Source organism: Colobus angolensis, unplaced genomic scaffold, assembly GCF_000951035.1.
Source record: "Colobus angolensis palliatus isolate OR3802 unplaced genomic scaffold, Cang.pa_1.0 Scaffold75, whole genome shotgun sequence".
NCBI classification, from domain to species: Eukaryota; Metazoa; Chordata; class Mammalia; order Primates; family Cercopithecidae; genus Colobus; species Colobus angolensis.
The window spans coordinates 4,871,918-4,895,961 of record NW_012121265.1 but is presented as its reverse complement, the minus strand read 5'-3'; the positions used below and the strand labels follow the sequence as shown (position 1 = coordinate 4,895,961).

The following is a 24,044-nucleotide window of genomic DNA, read 5'->3' as shown; positions in this document are numbered from 1 at the left end:
ACTAACCATAATTGAAAAAAGTGATAATGTAGATGGCACTTTTTTTTTTTGTAAAGTGGCTAAATGGAGACCCTTAGCGAGTGCCAGGAGTGCCGTGTCTGGCCTTGTCTCTAACTCCGTGACGAGCACCAGTCACTTAAGCTTGGGGCCCACAGTTTCTCTGCCCCATCTCCCTCCCGGGATGGAGTTTCTCCTGCCCTGCGTGGTAGTTTGGCGTCTCGGGTGGGACAGATCGCATGCTGCATGGCCATGGCTTGACCGTGGGTGTTGCTGTCATCCCTGCAGCCCCAAAGCTGAGCCTGGAATGCAGGGTCGACCTTCTCTTCCTGCTGGACAGCTCTGCGGGCACCACTCTGGATGGCTTCCTGCGGGCCAAAGCCTTCGTGAAGCAGTTTGTGCAGGCCGTGCTGAGTGAGGACTCTCGGGCCCGAGTGGGTGTGGCCACGTACAGCAGGGAGCTGCTGGTGGCGGTGCCTGTTGGAGAGTACCAGGATGTGCCTGACCTGGTCAGGAGCCTTGATGGCATTCCCTTCCGTGGTGGCCCCACCCTGATGGGCAGTGCCTTGCGGCAGGCGGCAGACCGTGGCTTTGGGAGCGCCACCAGGACGGGCCAGGACCGACCACGCAGAGTGGTGGTTTTGCTCACTGAGTCACGCTCCGAGGATGAGGTCGCGGGCCCAGCGCGTCACGCAAGGGCACGAGAGCTGCTCCTGCTGGGTGTAGGCAGTGAGGCTGTGCAGGCAGAGCTGGAGGAGATCACGGGCAGCCCAAAGCATGTGATGATCTACTCGGACCCTCAGGATCTGCTCAACCAAATCCCTGAGCTGCAGGGGAAGCTGTGCAGCCGGCAGCGGCCAGGTAAGGTCCCGGTGCCTGACCCAGGGCCGCTAGTCAGCAGGCAGGTCCTTCCTCCTTTTGGCCACCACCTAACCATCATTCTCTGCCAGTGCCCCTTCTAGGGGATGAAACCACAGCCCCACTCTTTCAGGTACCAGTCACATAAATAATTTCTCAGTTTACCTTTCAAAAAAATGGGACTAATAGTAGTACCTCCTGAGAGACCTTTAGTGAGAATTAAGTAAGATGGGCGGTGTACATGCTTAGTACAGAGTAAGCACTCAGCAAACTCTAGGTGTTGCTGTTATTATTAATCATGATTTTATTATTGTTACAAAGAGCTCTGAATCTACCAAGCAGGCTCCAGAGCAGCAGCTTGCCAGCTCCTTTGATGGCAATCCACAGGAAGAAGTGCATTCCTGGTGCACACATGCACATGTATGCACACACACAGATGCACGTGCATGCACACCCGCTGGTGCAGCCACACACAACTGAAACAAACGCTTCCTGAGAGGATACTTACCCTGTCTACCTGGGAGGGATTCTGACATTTTTCTCTTCTGTTCTGTTTTGCAAACCATGAAGGTGATTTTTTATGACCCTGTTGGAAGGCACTCTAGAGAGAACACTGCTTCCGTGCAGAGGCCTGGCCCGTGGCCAGAGATGTCGTAGCTGAAACACGTCCTTTTTTTCTTTTGAGACAGGGTCTCGCTGTTACCCAGGTCTCGCTGTTACCCAGGCATAGCTCACTGCAGCCTCGAACTCCTGAGCTCATGTGATCCTTCCACCTCAGCCTCCAGAACAGCCAGGACTACAGGTGCACAACACCATGCCCAGCTAATTGCTTTATTTTTTATAGAGATGTGCTCTTGCTATGTTGCCCAGGCTGGTCTCAAACTCCTAGGCTCAGTCCTCCTACCTCAGCCTCCCGAAGTGGAGGGATTACAGGCATGAGTGAAATGCATCCTTTACAGGGCTCCTGGAGTTCTCCCTTGGTAGGTGGGCATGGGAAGCTACAGATGCGATTCTGCTTCTCAGCTCTGATGCCACCACTCTCCCCAAGGTGAGAAGCATTCCCTCCTGTAAGGGGGAAGGACAGGGACTGGCTGCCCACTCCCACCTTGCCGCTCCAGGCTGGCCTAAGTGCTTTTGTTCTGCTTCTTTGTTTGGTTGGATTTTTTTTTAAATAATAGTTGTAGATTTATAGGGGGAAAAAAAGGACAATAGTGGAGAGTTCCCTATACCCCACACCCAGTTTCCCCTCCTATTTACACCTTGCATTAGTATGGCACAGTGTTACTATTAATTAACCAGTACTGATACATTATTATTTAGTGAATCCATGCTTGATTCATATTTGTTTAGTTTGTACCTAATGTCTTTTTTCTGTTCCAGAATCCCATCCAGGACCCCACAGTATATGTAGTCAGCCACCTTCCCCGTAGCTGTGATACTTTCTCAGACGTTCCTGGTGTGGGAGTGGTTTTAAAAACCAATAATCAGAGCATCAGATCCTCTAACTTCACACTTAGAATTTCCACTGGTTCCCCTTTGCACTTGTAATAAAACCCAAACTCTATCCCCTGGCTTCTGAGAACTCTCTGTGGCCTGGTCCCCATAGGCCTCTCTGCATACCCTGCATGGGACAGGCCTCTGGCTCATACTTACTTGTCTTTCAGTTCTTAGGTGAAATGTCACTTCCCCAGAGAAGCTCTGACCCCTTCTCCCAGTCTTGTTATGTTACCCTACTGGTAACATAAGTCCCCTGCTTTTCCCTCCAGGCTGCCGACATCATTTGTAATTGTATGTTCATTTCATGTCTGTTCCCCTAGACTGTCAGCCTGTTGACAGCAGGCATGGGCCCATTTTGTCCATACAGCATCTAATTAGTGCTCTGCATACTGGGGATAAGATGAAGGCACAGGTAAAGATGTTGTCACAAAGGGTTGCCCAGAAGCCCCATGGGTTACATAAGACAGGAACTTATTTCTCTCACATACAGTTCAGAGGTGAGTGGCCCGGGCCAGCAGGGCTTGGTCATCTTATGGCTTCCACCTTGAGGTCCAAGGTCACCATTTCTCAGCCAGCAGGAAGGGGGAGAGGGGAAGTGGAAGGTAAGTAGCTTCCAGCTGCATGAATTTGAAATTGATCACGTCCGTCAGATAGAACTTAAGACACGTGGCCACCCTAGCTGCCAGGAAGGCTGAGAAATGTGGTCTGGCCAGGCACTCATCTTCCTGTTAATATTCTAGGAAAGTGCTGTTCTGTGGCTAAAAGGAAGACATAGGGGGTGGATTCTGCCATGAACAGAGCACCCTGGCTGACCTGGGCCGTACCCAACCGGGCAGTCCCTGGGTCCCGTCGAGGGGCTCTGACTGGCAGATCCACTGCTGAAGCCCCTCTGCTTGCTCCTGCAGGGTGCCGGACACAAGCCCTGGACCTCATCTTCATGTTGGACACCTCTGCCTCAGTGGGGCCTGAGAACTTTGCTCAGATGCAGAGCTTTGTGAGAAGCTGTGCCCTCCAGTTTGAGGTGAACCCTGACGTGACACAGGTTGGCCTGGTGGTGTATGGCGGCCAGGTGCAGACTGCCTTTGGGCTGGACACCAAACCCACCCAGGCTGCGCTGCTGCGGGCCATTAGCCAGGCCCCCTACCTGGGTGGGGTGGGCTCAGCCGGCACTGCCCTGCTGCACATCTATGACAAAGTGATGACTGTCCAGAGAGGCGCCCGGCCTGGTGTCCCCAAAGCTGTGGTGGTGCTCACAGGTGGGAGAGGTGCAGAGGACGCGGCTGTCCCTGCCCAGAAGCTGAGGAACAACGGCATCTCTGTCTTGGTCATGGGCGTGGGGCCTGTCCTAAGTGAGGGTCTGCGGCGGCTTGCAGGTCCCTGGGATTCCCTGATCCACGTTGCAGCTTACGCCGACCTGCGGTACCACCAGGACATGCTCGTTGAGTGGCTGTGTGGAGGTGAGTGGGGGAATTCACATCCTCAGGGCTATCCCCATGGCAGGCCTTCAGCCTGAGCCTTCACATACATCATGACAAGGATGGCAGCTCTCCCCAGCTACTGAGCACTTGGTTACCAACTGCCAGGTTCTGTGCGAAATCCCATGCTCACATAAAATCCTACAGTAGGTATAACCATCCCCATTTGACATTTAAGGTATAGAAAGTTTAACTAACATAGATAACTGCCTCCCAAACTTGACAATTTATGCATTCCCTTTAAACAGAACCCACTTTTAGGATATCCACAAGCTTCCTAAGGGTCTACAGATCCCACATTGACACTGACTTGGGCAGTGACAGAGCCCAGAGCAAACAGAGCCAGCCCAAATCCAGTGACCTCCTCTTCACCTTCTTAGAAGAGACAGGAGAATCACTTGAACCCGGGAGGTGGAGGTTGCAGTGAGCCAAGATCGCGCCATTGTACTCCAGCCTGGGCAACAAGAGGGAGACTCCACCTCAAAAACAAACAAGTCTGCCATGCGTATGGCACATCTGAGCAATGGAATCTCCACGAGTCTGTAGGACAGCTGGATCTTACTAACCTAGCCAAGTGGTATGCAGCACCAACCATGAGCTACCAGGGCAAAGGGAGACATGACTCTAGTAGCCTTGCACCTCTGCTGGGCTTACTTAGGGTGGGGGTTTTCAGGTCTAACCTATGCCCGACCGGCCTGGTGGGTATGTTCTCCATTGCAGAAGCCAAGTGGCCAGTCAACCTCTGCAAACCCAGCCCATGCATGAATGAGGGCAGCTGCGTCCTGCAGAACGGGAGCTACCGCTGCGAGTGCCGGGATGGCTGGGAGGGCCCGCACTGTGAGAACCGTGAGTAGAACTCTTGCTCTGCATGTATCAGCCAGGGATGGTATTGCGAGCCCTGCCAAGTCCCACAAACTCAGCTGGAGGCAGGTTCTAAAACATTCGCTCAGTGGAAGGAATTATTCAATCATTTCCCCACAAACCATTTAGTGAGTACCTCATGCATCCCAGGCATTGTTCTAAGTGTGGGAACATAGCAGTAAACAAATAAAACCTCTGCCCTCATGGAGCTTCCATTCTGACGGGGAGGCAGACAATAAGCAAATTCAGTGTAATACAACATGTGGTGTGTTAGACGGTGCTCAGCACCCTAGAGAAAGTCACGACAACTAGGAGGGAGGCCACAGTTAGGAGCACAGTGGATCCAGGGTACAGAAGGGCAGACAGAGGCAGGGATGGGTAAATGCGGTGGTGGGAGCCGCTGGAAGCTCTTTTTGGGGTTCTGTTTGCTCAGTAAAATGGGAAGAACAGCTAAGTGAGGATGAGGAGGAGGTGCTAGAGGTGTGAGAGAAAAGAAATGACCATCAAGAGAAGGGTAACAGATTAGGGCCTAGAGAGTGATTGTTGGGAGGCATTAGAGGTCTACTTGTGGCTCCCGTTCGTGAGTTTGAAGTAAGAACAGCCAGACATCAGAAGACAAGTCCAGTCGGAGCCTTGCTTTTTTGGCCATGGGCAGAGTTTGGCTTCCTAAGGCCAGAGAGAAGCTCTGGAGGACAATCTGATGGGGTCTCTGATCTGGCATCTTCTGCTGGGGACGAGGTGGGTTGTAGAGTAGGATCAGGACCTGAAGGGGTCCTCAGAGGCTGTTGGAGGGCTGAGAAGGGCATACAGACACTCCTGTCCTCAGAGTTCACTTCCTTCCCCAGGATTCTTGAGAGGAGACGCCCCCGAGGCACGTGGCTCCCATGCAGGAGGGCAGCAGCCGTACCCCTCCCAGCAACTACAGAGAAGGCCTGGGCATTGAAAGGGTGCCTGCCTTCTGGAACGTCTGTGCCCTGGGGGTCCTTAGAATGTCTGCTTCCCGCTGTGGCCAGGACCACTATTCTCAGTGAGGGAGGAGGATGTCCCAACTGTAGCCATGCTGCTTAGAGACAAGAAAGCAGCTGATGTCACCCAGAAATGATGTTGTTGAAAACTTTTGATGTGTAAGTAAACACCGACTTTCTGTATCTGCTGTGCCTTGTTGAGGCTATGACATCTGCCACCTTTTCCTTGAGGATAAACAAGGGGTCCCGAAGACTTAAATTTAGCGGCCTGACATTCCTTTGCCCACAGTCAGTGCTAGCTAGAATGTTGTTGACACAGTAATGCCCAGCAGAGGCCTTTACTAGAGCATCCTTTGGACGGTGAAGGCCACAGCCTTTCAAAATGGAAAGCAGCGGCTTTTCCGCTTCCCCATAGACATCCTGGATGCATTTGCATTGAGTGTGAAAGGGGGCTTGAGGGACATTTTTGACTTCTGGTGACTGCCTTTTGTGTGTGGAAGAGACTTGGAATGGTCCCAGACTGAAATGTGACCCATTAACCAGCTTGTTTGATGATGGGGGAGGAGGTGAGTGTGCAATTGGCCCAGGTCTGGAGGGGCCACGTGAAATTGTTCTGAGTAGTGAGCAGTGTCCACGTGAAAGGTCTTCCTTTAAAAGAGGTTATGGCTGGAGGCTGTGGCTCACGCTTGTAATCCCAGCACTTTGGGAGGCCGAGGCAGGTGGATCACCTGAGGTCAGGAGTTTGAGACCATCCTGGCCAACATGGTGAAACCTCGTCTTTACTAAAAATTCAAAAAGTAGCCGGGCGTGGTGGCAGATGCCTATAATCCCAGCAACTTGGGAGGCTGAGGCAGGAGAATGGCTTGAACCCAGGAGGCGGAGGTTGCAGTGAGCCGACGTCGCACCACGGCACTCCAGCCTGGGCAACAAGAGTGAAAATCTGTCAAAAAAAAAAATTACTTAGGAGGGATTGTGGCGTGTTTATGGAATTCTTTCCTTATTCTCCTTTTAGTGGGGCAAAGAGAAGATTCTTAAACTTAAAAATATAGGATAAAGAAACTTAACAGAGATTTTGCTTTCTAAAGCATTGATCTTACGCTGCCTAGGTTTTAGTTTTGCTTTGCTTTTCTACACAGTTTTTAAAGAAATATTTCAAGAAATGTTGGTTATTTACTAAACAGGGATCTTTGTACCTATGCAGCAAAGAGGCATATTTGGAATATTCTCTGGCAAACTATATACTTACTTACTATCCCTGCAGTATTTAGGAATTACTTCTTCTCCTTAGTTGTGTTGTTTAGAGTTGGATTTTCAGTAGAAATCTTCCTGGAGCTCTGACATAACTCCAGACACCTTATCATTTTTCTTTTTTTTTGAGACAGAGTTTTGCTCTTGTTGCCCAGGCTGGAGTGCAGTGGCACAATCTCGGCTCACTGGAACCTTTGCCTGCCGGGTTCTAAGTGATTCTCATGCCTCAGCCTCTTGAGTAGCTGGGATTACAGGCACATGCCACCATGCCTGGCTAATTTTTGTATTTTTAGTAGAGACAGCATCTCACCATGTTGGCCAGGCTGGTCTCAAACTCCTGACCTCAGGTGATATCCCTGCCTCGGCCTCCTAAAGTGCTGGGATTACAGGGGTGAGCCACCGTGCCTGCCCTGTTTTTCTTTATAAATATTTTAATATAATGTTTTATAGACAAACATTCAAGCATACTTTGGCTTTAAGAACTTCAGGATTTCTGGTGCTAGAAAAGTGCTTGAAGCAGTATCATCATGATTTTAGATATTAAAAAGTCTGGTGTACCAGACATTGAGTCATAATCATCTGTATTCAAGGGATACTGTCATTGACAATATTCTGTTGTTATGCTGCCCTTCACAGAAGACAAGGTCCAGGGCAGGATCACGTGCTTCCTGGCAGATGCTGATCAGTGATGTCATAGAAATTACATGAATGCATTGTCTTTAAATAGCAGTTTAACCATGTTATAATGTAGGCTTTTTGTCCTGTTCCGGGCTGGTATTTGGGTCCCCTGATTGAATTACTTGGATTTAAACAGCAAACTCTGGGCTCTGGACTTAATAGTAAAGACCTTTACCATTTCTTTGTAGGAGATGGGGTTCCCACCTCTGAAACATTTTTTTCTGCTTTTGTAGCGGCGGTGCCACTGAATAGTTCAACTTTTGTCAGTCCCCCAGGAAAGTGCTATCCTTTGGCCTAACTAGCCAAGCCTTTTTTCTTTCATTTAAAAGAAATTAGCTTTAATTTTTACCTTTAATTACTTATTCAAGTAAGACAAATATATTTTCCTTGCAAGAATTAAAACATTGCATATAGGCCATAAATTTCCTTATTTTCTCTGAATGATCCTGATTCCAGTCATCTTGTTGAATACCCTAGTTCTAATAATTGACTCTTGCTTTTCTAGAGAAATATTTCCAAATGATCCTAGTTTTTGTCTCTTCCTTTTAAAGTTGTATACCACGTCTTTTTGCATTGCCTGGGACCTCTAGAATAATGTTTCATGAAGTAGCAGGTATCCATATCTGGTTCTTGACTTTTTCATCATTATAATTGTTTTCTATGGGTTACTTATCAGTTTAAGAATGATTTATCCTAGATGAACTAAGAGTGTTTATTATGTGTTGAGAATTTTGGTATGCTTTTTCTTCTTCAAGATAACGCATTTTTTAATATTTAATCTGTTAATGTGATAGATTATCCATTTGTATATTTTCAATCATTGAACAACCCTTGATTTTTTTGGATAAATTCTATTTGGTCATTAAACATCATTCTATAAACTCTGCTGAATTTCATTTGCTAGCATTTTATTTCAGATTCTTTTAATCTGTGTCCAACAATGAGATTTGTTTTCTTTTGCAATTTGTTTTGAATTTTTGGTATCAGAGCTATACTAACCTTATAATGGAAAATACATGTTTCTCAAACTTTACACAGATATAATTTGAAAAATCTTGTCAGTATCTGTACTTAAGGCCTCCATTTCAGTTCTGCTATTTTATATTGCCTTAGGTTGTCTATTAGTCTTTTTAATGAACCAGATTTTGGTTTTGTCATTTTTTAAATAAACACATTTATGCTATAAACTTCCTTAATTACTATTTAGGCAACCTTTCCAGTATTGGTATGTTTCTTTTTTCCCAAGAATTCTTTAGGAGTATATTTAACTTCTGGGAGTACTGATTTTTCATTTACTTACATATGATCAGTTTCTGCAGCTGTTTCCTGTGTCTTTGGTATGTTGTTAACTGTACTACTAAAATTTGCTTTCAGTCTTATCTATGCTCTTTGATTCAAGGAGGCTGAGTTTCCTGCTAGGACCCCATCTTGTAGTTCAGTGTGTAAATAACCAAAACATTTCCTCCCTTGAGAACCCCTCAGGCCCTGCCCCAAGTCATTTCATGAAATACAAGGAAAACCTCAAACACAATGAACATTTTATTTATTTTAAAAAAAATCTAACTCACCACTTGGTAAAAGGTCACCAAATGTTTATGAGAGAGGAAATAAAAGACCTTTAGTTCTCAGGAACCAAGTGTTAGAGAACTGATACACAACCCCCCAGAAATGAGGCAGAGATAATAGATGAAATGTTTCAACCTGTGTTTAAAAAAAAAAAAAAGTTATCAGAGGAAAAGACAGGGGCAGCACAAGGAACAGCACTGCCAATTTTAAGAGGGAGATCACCCTAACCAAAATTCACCACTTTGTTCTTGGAAGGGGAATGGATATCATTAAACAGAACTTAAAATCAGGGACTATTTATATTAAATAACTCTTCCCTTAAAAATGGCCCGACCACAGGAATGAATCTGTAAACACACAGTAGTACTTTTCCCTATGGTAAAGAGTCAGTTTAATCTCAAAAAACACTTTTCACTGTTCTAAATGACAGGATTTTAAGCATTTTTTCCTATATATAATACAGCATCACTTAAAATTTTATTTAAAGACAGTTGATTCAGGCCTGCCTTAGACTGGAAAGAAGTATTTAACTTAGTGGGATCAGTACTTCAGCTTGGTCCCAAATATTTTCCCCCATTACTGTTTCTGGATGTCAATGCTTTTTAAAATCACTGAAGACTGAGTTGAGCCTGGTAATATTGGAAAGAACTGAAGGCAAGGATGGTTTGATCCCCAGCTGCTAAGTATTGGATAAGAGACGATGGCCGGGAGTTTAGGTCTTCTCACTCACCAAAGTCAGGTGACCCATAAGACAGGGCCCTGCTTCCTTGATTCATCTTCCACCAAAGTCTAAACATGAGGTTTTTTACTGTTTAAAAAATCTTAGTAAAGCAATTGATGACAACTTCAAAAGAGAAACACACAACATCCCTAAAATACAACGTCTTGTTTACATCCAATAGACTTAGGTCTCCAAAGAAGCCTCCTTTTTGTTGTATTATTTCCTTTAGCTCTGAAAAGGGACAGATCCTCCTCTTAGCCGAAGCTCTCCATTCACAGTACCTCAATCTTTGCTTTTTCTTCTAAACAGACTCACCCTTTTGCAGAGTGTTTGCTTTAACAAAGCAGGATTGTCACCAAGGTCCACATTGACATGAGAGTCTTCAGATGAAGCTTGTTTTCTAACTTGCTCCTTTCTTCTCCCATTCCTAGGGTACCATTCAAATACAAGAACCCACCCCCAACAAAAAAGATAGTTATCCACTGTAGCAACTCTGATATACATAGAACAAATGTGAGAAAAACTATTTTAGGCATAGAGGTGACAAACAGGTTTCAAACCCTGTGTGTTCATCACTGCTTAGAGCGCCTATTCAGAGATTTTTGAGACTGTGGCACAACAGCGAGTGCCTGTAAGTGATGTCTCCCACAGCAACAAGGGAGTGGAGGTTCAGATGCTTGCATGGAATTATTGGTTAGCCATTGTTGTGAGCACCTCCAAATATCTCCAGCAAGTAAGCAGGATAGGAATAAAGAACAGAATTTGCCAAAGGCAGCCCTAGGTATGTTCTTTAGTGTACAAATGAGTAAATGATTAATGATACTTTTTGACTTGACTAACTCTCAGGGAGAAACTACATCATAGTATGGATTCCTCATTCACAACTTGCTGAGAATTTTGCCACTAGTTGGGTGGTCAACTTTGGACAACTCAAACCACCTATGTGAGTCTGTTTCTTTCGTTTTAATAGTAGAAGTCCTGTGGAGTAACTGACTTTTTGATTTGAAAACTCAGTCATAATCTGTCCCTGAGCTGCAGCTGTCCTGCTGGAATCTACCCGTAACTGTGTGGAGGGCAAGAACTGAAGTATCCCCAAGTTCACAGGGAAGGACACTCGAACCAAGTGCAGGCATCTTTCTGGTTGGTCAGTGCAAAAGACTGAGCCAAAGGCATGGCAAAGCCACTGCCACTCCCCGGTGAGTGCAAGGCGCTCCCCTTGCTCAGAGCTGGTGCCAAAACCCACAAAGCACCACCTGGGTCAGAAGATGGGCCCCTATCTTAGTGACATTCCTCCTGGCCCCAAGGGAGACTGGGAGTGACTACTTACCTTGGCTTTCTGGAGAACAGTGCCTTTGCCTGTGACCATGACTGAGAGAGGCCTGTTCTTGAGCGTGGTTGCGGAGTTGACCGGGGTACAGTCTGGGGCAGAGGCAGGTGTGACAGCTTTGGGCTATGGTTACAGGAGGAGAGCAAGGACTGAGTCAAGGGGAGGGAGATGTGACCCACCTGCACCAACCCATGTCTAGGGAGCCCTACAAGCAGCCCAGAGGCCACGGCTCCAGCACTCACGCGGGGGCTCACGTTCTCCAGGTGGGTGGTGTCCACGGTGGTGCCCAGTGTCACAGGCCCTGCCTCAGCCTTTTTCAGGTTGTCCTTCACCTCCATGATGCTGAGCTCCAGGTCCACACGCCTGCTCTCCTCACCCCGGCACTCCTCGTCCATTTCCTTCAGCTTCTGCTCTAGGCTGGCCAGGACCTCCTTGTCTGGAGAGAGAATTATGCAGGCCTCAGAGAACAGCATCTCAACCCAGGCCAGGGAGCCCTGCTGGGTGGAGGCAGGATCTACATAGCCCGCCACCCAAGAAGGACCACAGGTCTGGCCCCAACACTTAGAGCCGGGAGGGGCCTGTGTGCCGGGGCAGCCTGGAGGCCTGCTCTAGTTAGCATTCTGCAAAGCCTAGGAGGCTCTTGTGGAGGAGAGCTCTGGCTTCACTAAAGGGCATGAGTCTGAGGCCTAAGCCCCTTCTTGTAGATTCTTAGAGACTCTTGGTTGTTTTGACAGTGACCCAAAAGGGTGAGGGGCTTTATTCATGGCCCGTGGAGGAGGGCTGGGCAGCTTGACCTTCCCTGCTGAGTTCCCTCAATCCTCTGACTTCCCTAGGCCTAACAGAGGAGGAGTCCTCAGCTCTGGCTCCTCCTCTTAACCCTGGACCTCTCGGGTTGCTGCTGTCACACCATGAAATGATGCCTAGGGCCTGTATCCTAGAAGCTCACTGCTGGAGGAAAGGATGGTATCACGTATGTACCACATAGAGTCCTGAGCACAGGGCCACTGTTTAAAAAAATACAGTTCAAGCTGGGTGAGGTGGTTCACGCCTGTAATCCCAGTACTTTGGGAGGCTGAGGTGGGCAGATCACTTGAGGCCAGGAGTTCCAGACCGTCCTGGCCAACATGGTGAAACCACGTCTCTACTAAAAATACAAAAATTAGTTGGGCGTGGTGGCACGTGCCTTTAATCCCAGTTACTCAGGAGGATCACTTGAACCTGGGAGGCAGAGGTTGCAGTGAGCCAAGATTGCACCACTACATGCCAGCCTGGGCAACAGAGCAAGACTCTGTCTCAAAAAAAGAAAAAAAGCCAGTGGGTAACTTTGCATCCTCAAGACCTTCCCTCACCAGTCAGCTGAATTTGTCCCCAAACCTGCACTGCTGCTTATGCTTGTTCATGCACCTCTACAATTTAAATAAACACAAAGTTACTCCATGAACACTAAGTCAAATACTTTGAAAAGGTTCTAGAAGAGGCAGGTTGCAGCTGGTCATGGTGGTTTACACCTGTAATCCCAGCACTTTGAGAGGCCAAGGCAGGTGTCCCTTGGGCTCAGGAGCTCTAGACCAGCCTGGGCAACATTGCGAGACCCCATCTCAATTGTTTTTAATTTTAAAATTTTAAATGCAGCAGATTGCCAGGAAATAGCTGTCAAATGATATGAGTGTGATTTGGAAGATAATCTAGAAAGACTTCTTGGCAAGTGTCTTAAGTTTTTGTTGACTTTAAAGAAATGAAAGCTGATGCATTAACAGGTGTAGTTAATGTATGAAGGATGACATGAGACTCCAGTCAGCCGACCAGAGCTCAAAAAATCTGCAGTGCCAGGTCCTCAAAAGATGGGCCAAGGAATATGCATTTAAGTGACAATAAAATACTTATGGCCTATGCATAATCCACAAAACTTCTTCCTTTAACTAGCTTTTCACAATGACCTGCTGGTCCTATTGATGTTCTGTCATAGGCTTTCTCTCTATGTCCAGGAGAATGACCTTTCAGACAGGATTGGAGGAAAGAGGACACACAAGGAGCACCCACCTAGGCCAAGAGTTGAAGGGGCCAGGGCCCACTGATTGGGAAGGCAGGTGACAGCCAGATCTTCCACCAAAAAGTTAAGCCTACAACAGCCCTCTGAGCTGAGGGTCCCTCCCAACTCGGGGGGCCCCTTAGGCCCCTTACCTGTGCATTTCAATAGGGTTTCCTTTAGCTCCCGTTTCTCTTTCCGGAGCTGAGCCAGGTGCCCCCGGATTTCTTCTTTCTTCTTTTCAAGCCTCTCCTTCTCCTCTGTGTACCGCTTCACCTCAGCTTCTGTCCGATTCTTGCCAAGCTTGATCTCTACAGACCCAGAGAGGGAAGCCCCAGGTCAGCACACGTGCATCATGAGGGCTGTCCCCAATCTACTGGCTCGGATAGAACCTGGGGCTTTGGCACAAAGCCCTGCTAGGCTGGATGCCAGACCTGGACAGGTCCCTTTGCCTCTCTGAACTTGTTTCCTAATCTGAAAAGGATGGTGTGATGGTTAATATTGAGTGTCAACTTGATTGGATTGAAGGATGCAAAGTATTGTTGCTGGGAGTGTCTGTGAGGGTGTTGCCAAAGGAGATTAACATTTGAGTCAGTGGACTGAGAGTGGCAGACCCGCTGTCAGTCTGGGTGGGCACCATCTAATCAGCTGCCAGCGTGGCTAGAATAAAGCAGGCAGAAGAACATGGAAGGACTTGACCTGCTGAGTCTTCCAGCCTTCATCTTTCTCCTGTGCTGGATGCTTCCTGCCCTCGAACATCAGACTCCAAGTTCTTCAGCTTTTGGACTCTTGGATTTACACCAGTCATTTGCCAGGGGCTCTCAGGCCTTTGGCCACAGACTGAAGACTGCATTGTCGGCTTCCCTACTTTTGAGGCTTTGGGACTCGGACTGATCAACTACTGGCTTCCTTGCTCTTCAACTTGCAGATGGTCTGTTGTGGGACTTACACTGTGGGATCGTGTGAGTCAATTCTCCTTTATAAACGCCCTTTCATATGTACATCTATCATGTTAGTTCTGTCCCCCTAGAGAACCCTGACTAATACAGATGGAATCGGGCTAACTTCCCCAAGCACAAGTACCTGCACTGGTCACACGCAACCTGTCCTTCACAGGTGGGCTGGCACCAGGTGGGGTGGCCACCACGGCGTCAGGGCAGCTCGGTGGGAAGGAGATTCTCTGCTGTTCAGTCTGGATTTTGACGGTGGTGATTCTCTGGGAAGGCTCCTCTGGCTCCAAACTCTCCAGCTGCTGTGGGGGAAAGCAGACCTGGCTCAGTGGGCTGAAGGGGTGTGGGAAGGTGGTCTGGCTTTCCTGCAGGGGAGGGCCTGTACCTGTTCCCCCAGGTTCTCTGGACACTTTATGCAGGGATCATCTAGGGTGGGACCTGGGCCTGGGTCTGTAGGGAGGGCCTCAGTCGCATTGTCCAGGTGGGACGACGTCGGGGAGGAGGCCTGGGCCTGGGCACTGCTGGGGCCATGCAGAAAGGACTTGACGGGTGTGAGGTCCAGGTACACTCGGTCAGATTCTCTCTCATTTGGGTCATCCGCAACAGGGGTGGCTTCCTCGGTAGGCTCTACCTGCAGAAGAGAGAGTGTCTGGGGCATTCGCCATTACCTCCACTCCCTCAGCTGTGGAGGGGGCACCAGCCCTGCCTCACAGCTCTGGTGCCCACCTTACAATGGTCCAAGAGATCTCCCTCCCTCCTGGTGGGGGCCACTGGTTGAGTCCTAGATACGTCACTCAAGGTGGAAGACCCAGACAGAGCACTTAACTTCCCTGAACCTTGTTTCCTCATCTGTAAAGAGGTAAAGAGCAGCACCTTCCCATAAGGTGGTTAGGGTTCAAAGAGATCATCTGTAGGAGGTCCTCAGCTCAGCACAGGCTTCAGTGCCCAGCATGTGGAAGCTGCCATCGGTGTGATCATCCCACTCGACAGTCGATTTGGGCCTGGAAGCCTACTGGTGCCTCCACTCCCAATCCCACCACCACACCCCTAGCCCTGACCAGAGTGGTTCACCAGTGTTTCATCTAGGTAAGTCCCCAAGCCAAGCAGACTGCACAGCCTTACATATAGGAGACAGCCTTGTTGCACTTAGGTGTCTGCACTAATGGCCTGGTAGGTGACTCAGAACCCACTCAATCTCAGGGATACTCTAATGATCTCTGGCATTGGGGCATTGAGGTTTGCAGGAGGAGGGCTGGAGAGTCCCAGGCTGCTGCCTAGCCGGGTCCTTACCGCAGCTGTGAGCTCCGACAGTTCCACGTCGTCATACAGCTCCTCCTGGCGGTCCTGGCTAGGCAGGCCATCGATGTAAGTGTTGGGCTCTGAGAATTTTCTCTGCATCAGTCTGGAAACAAGCCGAGGTGGCATGCATGAAGCACCCAGGGCAGGGTGGCAAAAGCACCAGGCTCCAAGGACTCCCAGTGATGAGTGGTTGCCATGAAAGTGGTAGCCACACAAGAGATCTGGGACACCCACCTCCATGGATCAGAGGGCACCTCCTCCCTCTTTCCCAGTGCCTTCTTCCTGGAATTCTTGGTTCGAGATTTTCCTCCCAGAAAGACAACCTTCCCTTGCCCATACGCCTCGTCATAGGAGGATCCCTTTGCCATCTTCTCCCCAATTCCTCCCTTCTAGGATCTCCTTCCAGCGACCACAACAGAAAACCCCTTCTCATTTCATCTTCACAATATACTTGGGGTGGCGCCCGCCGCACTATCCCCGTCTGGTCCATGAGAAAACTGATTCTGTTTCAGTGGCTCGGCCAGCTTCCACGAGACTGGCTCTACCACCCTGACCAAAGAACGCCTCTCCCTCAGCCCCAGTTTGGTCATCTGGAAACAGAAGTACCACCCCCTGACCTGCTTTTCTCCAGGGTATGCTGGAGACCCAGTGAGGGATTCACTGGAAGGACAAGTAGGAGGTCAGGAAAAGTGACAGCTCTGCCCGGAGGAGCTGGAAAGTCTAACTGCTGCCGAGGATGCCAAAGCCGCTCCCGGGGCCCGAAGCCTGGCTCGGCTCCTTGCTCTTAGCTTAGTTCCTGGCCTTTGGCCGGGCCTCCCTGAGGGCTGCTCCTTGGCTTCGCATCTTCCTGCTGCTGGGTAGAGAGGGGTGGGACCCTGTGCGCTCTGCTGCCCCCGACTCCGGCTGACCCAGGGCCTACAGCATGGCCAGGAATAGGAGAGTATACAGAGGAAGGGTCCAAAGTACTCACAAGAGGGAGTTTTTGGCCGCACTCACAATACAGGAAACCCTGTCGGCATCCACGTAGTCGTAGGTGAACTCTTCTGGGTCTGTCTTAGAGCCTGACTCGGAGAGCAAGAGACCCAGCCAGTGGCCCATTTCCTCGGAAGACTTGGCCTGGAACGAGGCCAAGAGAGAGATGAGCAGGGCCAGGCTGTGCTGCCTGGTGCCAGCCCCTCCCCACCAGGCCATGACCGTACCCCTACCCCAGAGCCCACCCACAAACGCCTCTGTAACAGCCCAGGGCCATGCTCTTCCTGCTCGCCAGCCTATCCCACCCCACAATGGCCCCAAATAACATTTCCTGTCAGTGACATCTTGATGCCACCTCAGTAATGCTGTGGACTTTCGTCCTAAGGGCCATATGAGATTTATATACACTGTGTTTCTAGGAGGTGAAAACTTATCACCAGGTGATCACTATTAAAAATTGTTAGTGACCACCTGTTAGTTTTAAAATGATTAAAAAATTGTCTTTTAAGTTGAGGCTTGTATTTTATGAACGATGCATGTCATCACCTTAATCCCATATACAACAAGACTCCCTGGATCCCTAAGAAATAACAACATTCAAATTTGTTTTTGTTCATGGCTTCAGTCAAGTCAGGACAACTTTTAAATGCCTTACACTAGCTCAGCTGCTAAATTGTGATCAGAATCCCAGTGAATTTGGTATTTTTTTCCCCAGGGGACAATGCATTCTAATCAAATTCATCCATTGGGTACCTCAGTTAAAATGTCAACATTGTTTCTTTAAAATGAGAAAAAACTGCCCATTTAATCAAAGCTATAGGTTTATTTTCATGAGGAAAATCGGCTCCCTTTGGTATAACCCATAGCTCCATCACTTTTGCTGCTACATTCTCTTCACCAAAGAGGTCTTGATGAGCAGAATTTGACATTTAGCTGATTTGCTTTTCACAGTTTTTTGTTTTTTTTTTTTTAAGACAGAATCTCGCTCTGTGGCCCAGGCTGGAGCGCAGTGGCAGGATCTTGGCTCACTGCAGCCTCTGCCTCCCGGCTTCAAGCAATTCTCCTGTGTCAGCCTCCCAAGTAGCTGGGACTACAGGTGCCCCACCACCCCCAGCTAATTTTTGTATTTTTAGTAGAGACAGGGTTTCACCATGTTATCCAGGCTGGTTTCAAACTCCTGACCTCAGGTGATCCACCTGCCTTGGCCTCCCAAACTGCTGGGGTTACAGGCGTGAGCCATCATGCCCAATCCCCACTTAGTTTCAACCGGATTCTAAATACAGCTTTTCATGGGCCTCCCCTAGTCCAGACTGCGTCTCTGCCCTGGACAGCTGTGACAGCTTCCTAACAGGTCCCTTCTTGCCCCCTTCCATCCACTCCCACCCCAGTAGCTGGAGGAAGCATCTCAGAACCCTGATCTGAGCTTGTCGCCCTCCCCTGAAAGCCACTGGGGCTCTGTTGCTCCTAGGATCAAGCTCTCCTTCCCCTCCAGCCTCTCACCCAGCCCCCAGTACAAATCTATAGCACCCTCCCCACTTCTCTCCAGTCATTGAAGCTCAGCGATCGGTTGGGTGATTTGCTGAATAACATCACACTCCCAAACTAGGACGTAAGTGCTACAAGGACAGGGAGCCCATATTGCTCTTGTCCACCATATTCCTGTGCTGAGGAGATCTTTGTTGATGGGGAACAGCTGAATGGACAAATATAAGCTATAAGCTAGACCCTGGGAAGCAACTGAGATGTGGGTCTCTCAGCCACCAGAGGGCAGGATTGGAGCGAAGTTTGAATGACGACCTTCTCATCAAAGACTAAGTGAAGGAGCATTCACGGGCAAGTGGGTGCTTCCATGCGTGGAAGGGACTCAGTCTCCGCTTGCAGCAGCTTGCAAGGCATTATATCACTTCTTATTTTGGTAAATGTAACATCATATCAAACAGGATGGGGAGTGAGAGGAATGTAATTGTATCACAAAGTGAATTTTTTCCACCAGATAAGCTCTAACAGTGTGGTTTTTATGTACTGGGCCTAGAGGCTCTCCCAGCTGGTGACACCCAAACAAAACAGCACCCACTGTGAATCCCCAGCAGCTTTTTTCCAGTAGCTCAGGGAGTTAAAAATACCCCTCCTGCCCCAAGTGCAGGAAGTAGCGCATGGTTCCACTCCTATAATGCAACCACCCTGAGGTCAGAAAAGGAATGGAAATTTTTTAAAATGCAAACAATCTCAGGCAAACGAAGTAAAAATAACACGTGGGGACATTGATTCTCCCTTGGTAGGATTACAGTCCTGGAGACTGGCAGCAAACAGCCACCACTGCCCCACCCTGGCTGACCCTGCTCCCTGCCCCGCAGGCCGGTGGTACCTCAAGCTTGGCCAGCTCCTCGCCCTTGTGGAGGATGCGGAAGGAGTAGAGGTGGTCGGGGCTGGGGTCTGGGACGACCTCGCAACCCACCAGGCTGAGGGGTTGCTGGGCCACCTTGCTCCGGTTCCGGTCCTGGTAGAAGTGCAGGTGATTGTCCCTGACAGAGCACCAGCGAGACTTCCACTGGCTGTTCACGAGCACATTCAGGTAACCTGCAGGAAGAAGTGCAGATGAAGGAGGGGACGGGGATGCAGGAGGGGACACAGATGCAGGAGGGGACTGGGCTGCAGGAGGGGATGCAGATGCAGGAGGGGATGCAGGTGCAGGAGGGGATGCAGATGCAGGAGGGGATGCAGATGCAGGAGAGCATGCGGATGCAGGAGGGGACACGGATGCAGGAGGGGACGCAGATGCAGAAGGGGACGGGGCTGCAGGAGGGAGCGGGGCTGCAGGAGGGAGCGGGTCTGCAGGAGGAGATGCAGGTGCAGGAGGGGACGCAGGTGCAGGAGGGGACGCAGGTGCAGGAGGGGTTGGGGCTGCAGATCTAGGAGGGGACGCGGGCACAGAAGGGGACGCAGGTACAGGAGGGGATGCGGGTGCAGGAGGGCATGCGGGGACAGGAGGGCATGGGTGTCCAAGTGTGTCCTGGGCTGGCACCGCCTCTGGGCTTCCTTAGAGTCCCCCAGGAATCTCAGCTTCAGAACCCATCAGACACCTTCCCTGTCCTAAGAGACTGGAAGCTGCCCTGAGCTTTGGCCTGCTGAACCAGGCAATAGGGTGAAAGTGCACAGCTGCCTTCCTGCCTGGCCCAGTGCTGGATACACGGTGGGGATCATGCATATTGCCAAGCCATATTAACACAAAGTGGTAGAATTAGAGACCAGGACAGAGATGCCACACACACCCATCACAATCCTCTGGACTGAAGAGAACTTTGGATCATGAGAGGCGGGATCTCAGATGTGTTAAGCACCCCCACAGTCCTGGGAAGGACAGCAGCTGTGGTTCTCTCTGTCCTCCCCTAGCCACAGGGAGCATGCTTCACTGCTGAGTAGACATCCAGCAATAACCCAGCCGCATCTCTTAAACAGTGACTCACAGGGACCGGGCTCCCAGGCCAAACATCATGCCCCCTGAGGCCACTGCCTGGCACCCTGGCTGGAGAAGCAGGAGAATGCAAAGATACACCCCTGTCTACTGCCTTCGTAGCCCACCCCCACCACCCTGCCAGCCTCAAAACACAAGAAAACTCAGCTGGGACTCAGGAAGGGAACCCAGAGATGGGACAATGGCCTTCAGGCCCCAGGAAGGATGACCTCCAATGTGGGACCAGCTTGGGGATCAAGATACCAGGCCCACCCCAAGATATTTCCCAGGAAAGGCTTGTCACTCCTCCTAGCCTCAGTTTCCCCAAGTATGAGCGAAGGCCTTAGAGATGACCTCTAAGAGCCTTCCTGCACCCATACCCTCTGCACCAGTACAGGGTTCTCACTGTCCCCTTCATGGTCTCGGCTGTTCCCATCTCAGAGTCACTGCTCCTGTCCACAGCTACCACTCCGCTCCTACATGCCCCTCAAGGCTCAGGGCCACAAAGCTATCTCTGACCCCAGGGCAAGAAAAGTTCTCTCTGTCCCTGAGTCCCGATAGTTACGAAGATGGCACAGTGCATGCTTATGGGTATAAAATCATCACCTCCCTCAGGCAGGCTGTGAGCTCTCAGTACTGTGCCTGCCATCCTTCTGCTTGGTTCCCTTTTAACACGGTCCCTGCCATACCCTGTAAATACAGATCAAATGAACATTTTTAAAAGAATTCTAGGAGGACACCAATCAGTTACCCTTCACTTCCACAAAGGCCCCAACAATGCAGCAAGAGAGAGTTGGATCAGGCATAAAGAACTGCCTGCAGTAACAAGAGATGGGAATCTGACGGCTGCAGGCTCTCCATCCCTAGAGATGTTCACAAAAGACCTAAAACCCCCTGCCTTCACTGTCTGAGCTCGCCTTCCTGCAGGCTCTAGCCCGGGGAATGAGCCTCTGGTCCCGGAGGTAGCTACAATTCTTACTGGATGTCTCGAGGGACCTCTCCACAGGCTCCAGTGAGGTGGATTTCTTCCTGCCCAGATTCATTAGGTTGCTCAGTTTGAGGCCAGCAGAACATTTCTTCTTGACTGTCAAGATGAGACAGAAAGCAATTGGTATTGCACATGGTCCACCCGCGTGCCCATGAGAGATGGAAAAAATAGCAAACCCATTTCCACTCCATCCACCCATCCCTCCCTGCTACATATGCGCACACATATGCACACGCACACATCTCCCCAAACCAGGAGCCGCAGGCCAGAGTCAGGTGTCTTTAAAGTCACACATTCAAGAGGGGTACACAGACTTCTTATAGAATATACAACCACTTGAGAATCTATACAGACTGTACTGGCTCAAAGAGATTTGAAATAGGGTTAGCAAACAAGAAGAGATGGAAGAACATTCTATCCCCAGCATTTCATGAAGCTTAACTTCAATTTGGCCATGTTTCCCTTTTTCCTGGATCTATTAGCAGTATTTCCAAGTAGTTCATTAATGGGAGGCCATGTTAGAACCAGCTGCTAAAACCCATTAGGGTTGAGCCCGACAGCCCAGTCTCACAGCCTGGGACACCATTCCCCTCCCGATCACACGATGTTACCGTCTTTGGTTTCTGGGACCTCAGGGTGGCCATCCACGGAGCTCCCATACTCTGAAGCTGACAGGTACTTCTCCGCTATATCTGGCTATGGACAAAAGAGACATGAATGGGGATCACTGGCTGGGAACAGTTACCTTGGAGACCACAATTTAAGGGAAAATAACAGATGGCTCTTTGTTGTATGCCAGAGGTTATATGCCTGAGCAAACCCCTGCCGGCCACCTAAACGGCAGAATCCAGGTCGCTGGTAGGACACTGGCCCAACTTCCAAATGGCTGCTCAACCTGATGTGATGGTGACCCTGTAGCCAGTGGGCAGGGCAAGCAGGTTGCTCAGGGGTGGCATTAGAGTGTGCGTCCTTGATGGCGTTGACTGTCAAGCTAGCAACCACTCATACTGCGAGTGTGAAGTCTTTTGAGAGCTGACTGTTCCAGCAACGCGAGCTGGTTCGTCTGCACAGGAGCAGACCATGTGATCTGAGTCCTGGCCGGAGCATTCTGCGGCCAGGCCGGTGCCCGAGTGAAATGAGCCTCTCTGAGCCTCACTCTGCAGGTGTCACATAGGAGTGACATCCCCGTCTGCTCACAGGGCTGTTGGGGACTCAAGATGATCCCTAGAAAAGTGTAACAGCTGCTGCTGTGAGAACATGAAACCCTCAGAACGTTCCAATCAAGCTGAGTTTAGAGCATCACCGACTCCAGACCTCTAGAAAACAAGCTGACGGCCTCCCAAGCAACAGGACCGGCCTTAGGCAGGGTCCAGGGCCAGCAGTCCCTGGCCAGGGAAGCACTGCATGTTGAATCTTTAGGGACAGCTCTTGATTCTCACCCCAATGTGAAGAAAACCCAAATTCGTTCCAACTTTTGTTTTCTTGTCAGTGGCCAAGGAATAAATGAGACAATGAAAAATGGCCCCTCCTGAGTCACTCTGGAATCTGGAGGGACTGTGGGCTATTTCTCCATGTGGGATGACTGTGCCTTCTGGAGAGTAAGTGGCCTCTTTTCTGCTCCGGCCCTCTGTGTGCCTCTTGTTTTCTCCCTGCCGGGGTGGGGACCCCAAGAGGAGCCACAGTGACGTTCTGACTGTTGTGTGTGTGTCCACACTTCAGGGCACCTACCTGCAGGTACTCAGGGACAGGAAATGTGACCCCACAGGTGACAATCCTCCTTTTGGCCAGAACCTAATTCAACTTCTTCAGCCTTGACCTTTAAGCCCAAAGCTCCCCCAAAGCACCATGCAAATGAACACTACAGCCCTTTGGTTGCAATCAGCCTTGAGACAGTACCCCAGACCCAGAGGCCCTACTGAGGAATAGGGGGGAAGGAAGTGCCTCATAAAATCAATCTCCCTATTTAAGAATGCAGGCCAAAGTGACTTTTGTTCCAATAAAGCTCTCCTCGTCCCCCCACCTGCCCACCCCCAGCACCCACAAGCAAGAAAATATTTTAGGTCTGTATCTGTTTCCTCCATTTTCCTGCCAAGCTAGAGTTGCTGCTCTTTTCCAAGCAGCGTATGTTTCTTTTCCTTTTTTTTCTTTTTTTTGAGATGGAGTCTCCCTCTATCACCCAGGCTGGAGTACAGTGGCGCTGTCTCGGTTCACTGCAACCTCCGCCTCCTGGGTTCAAGCGATTCTCCTGCCTCAGGCTCCCGAGAAGCTGGGATTACAGGCGCCCGCCACCCTGCCTGGCTAATTTTTGTATTTTTAGTAGAGACAGGGTTTCACCACATTGGCCAGGCTGGTCTCGAATCCCTGACCTCAGGTGATCCACCTGCCTCTCAGCCTCCCAAAGTGCTAGGATTGCACGTGTGAGCCCACCGTGCCCGGCCTCAAGCATTGTATGTTTCTTATTAATTGGACTTAAATATAAAAACAAAGCTCCCAATTTTATACTTTTAATTTTTCGAGAAAACATGGAAGGAGATTCTCCCTCCAGGCAGGGCAGAGGCTTACTTTCTGGCAGTTAAAGCGCTGGGCATCTGGGGTGTACTGGTTTCCTTCAGATGCTCCTTCGGAAGGCAGGCCGCTCACTTCCTGGATGACCTGAGGCAGGAGGGAAGCCGTTAGCAGAGGCTGAGGTCCTCTGGCCAGCACTCACAGCCAGGCCGAAGCCAGGGGCCCTGCAGGTCAGGGGAGAATGAGTGGAGGTGAGAGAGAAGAAGAATTTCCGAGGAGGAGGGCCCCTACCCCAGCCCCAAGGCCTACATGCGGCCCCGGGCCCAGCTGGGCAGGCTGCAGTGAGGAGGGCTCGTTGTTTAGGCTCCTTTCTGCAGGTCCCACGTGTTCAGGGGCATGCGAAGGGGGGCCTTGGCAGCAAAGGCCAAAGATGACCAGAGCCACAGCCCAGGGCTCCATGAGCCCCTTTCCTGCCACCACTCCAGGCAGGACTACTGTTCTGTTGTAGATGTGATGAACAACTGCCTTGCTAGACAGTCCCTCTGGCTTTCCAGAGGTCAGGCAACTCTCTGTGGAGTCTCCACGCTGCCTGAGGAGCAGGCCTGCAAACTGCCTTGTTCCAATGACCCACTGGCTCTCCCGACTCGCCTGCCGCCACCC

At 50.0% G+C, this 24,044-nt stretch overlaps 2 protein-coding genes across 4 annotated transcripts in view; one reads left to right on the top strand and one right to left on the bottom strand.

Annotated features, from left to right (window-relative positions):
* Positions 1 to 8,766, top strand: part of VWA2 (von Willebrand factor A domain containing 2) — a 52,267-nt gene extending 43,501 nt beyond the window's left edge. The window contains exons 11-14 of one of the 2 annotated variants that reach the window (XM_011927839.1): positions 286 to 858; positions 3,258 to 3,809; positions 4,548 to 4,673; positions 5,534 to 8,766. In XM_011927839.1, coding sequence (XP_011783229.1) covers positions 286 to 858; positions 3,258 to 3,809; positions 4,548 to 4,673; positions 5,534 to 5,631 — 1,349 coding nt within the window. In that variant the 3' untranslated portion in view covers positions 5,632 to 8,766. Of the gene's footprint in view, positions 1 to 285; positions 859 to 3,257; positions 4,310 to 4,547; positions 4,674 to 5,533 lie in introns of those variants that run through there. The other variant, XM_011927840.1, reaches the window with a different exon arrangement.
* A 967-nt stretch (positions 8,767 to 9,733) lies between these two features.
* AFAP1L2 (actin filament associated protein 1-like 2) overlaps positions 9,734 to 24,044 on the bottom strand; it is a 112,117-nt gene continuing 97,806 nt past the window's right edge. For both annotated transcript variants that reach the window (XM_011927838.1, XM_011927837.1), the window contains 12 exons: positions 23,442 to 23,531; positions 21,491 to 21,575; positions 20,871 to 20,975; positions 18,806 to 19,017; positions 16,439 to 16,584; positions 15,460 to 15,571; positions 14,555 to 14,800; positions 14,303 to 14,471; positions 13,375 to 13,530; positions 11,436 to 11,629; positions 11,194 to 11,316; positions 9,734 to 10,293 (listed from right to left, as the gene is read on the bottom strand). In XM_011927838.1, coding sequence (XP_011783228.1) covers positions 10,267 to 10,293; positions 11,194 to 11,316; positions 11,436 to 11,629; positions 13,375 to 13,530; positions 14,303 to 14,471; positions 14,555 to 14,800; positions 15,460 to 15,571; positions 16,439 to 16,584; positions 18,806 to 19,017; positions 20,871 to 20,975; positions 21,491 to 21,575; positions 23,442 to 23,531 — 1,665 coding nt within the window. In that variant the 3' untranslated portion in view covers positions 9,734 to 10,266. The remainder of the gene's footprint in view (positions 10,294 to 11,193; positions 11,317 to 11,435; positions 11,630 to 13,374; positions 13,531 to 14,302; positions 14,472 to 14,554; positions 14,801 to 15,459; positions 15,572 to 16,438; positions 16,585 to 18,805; positions 19,018 to 20,870; positions 20,976 to 21,490; positions 21,576 to 23,441; positions 23,532 to 24,044) is intronic.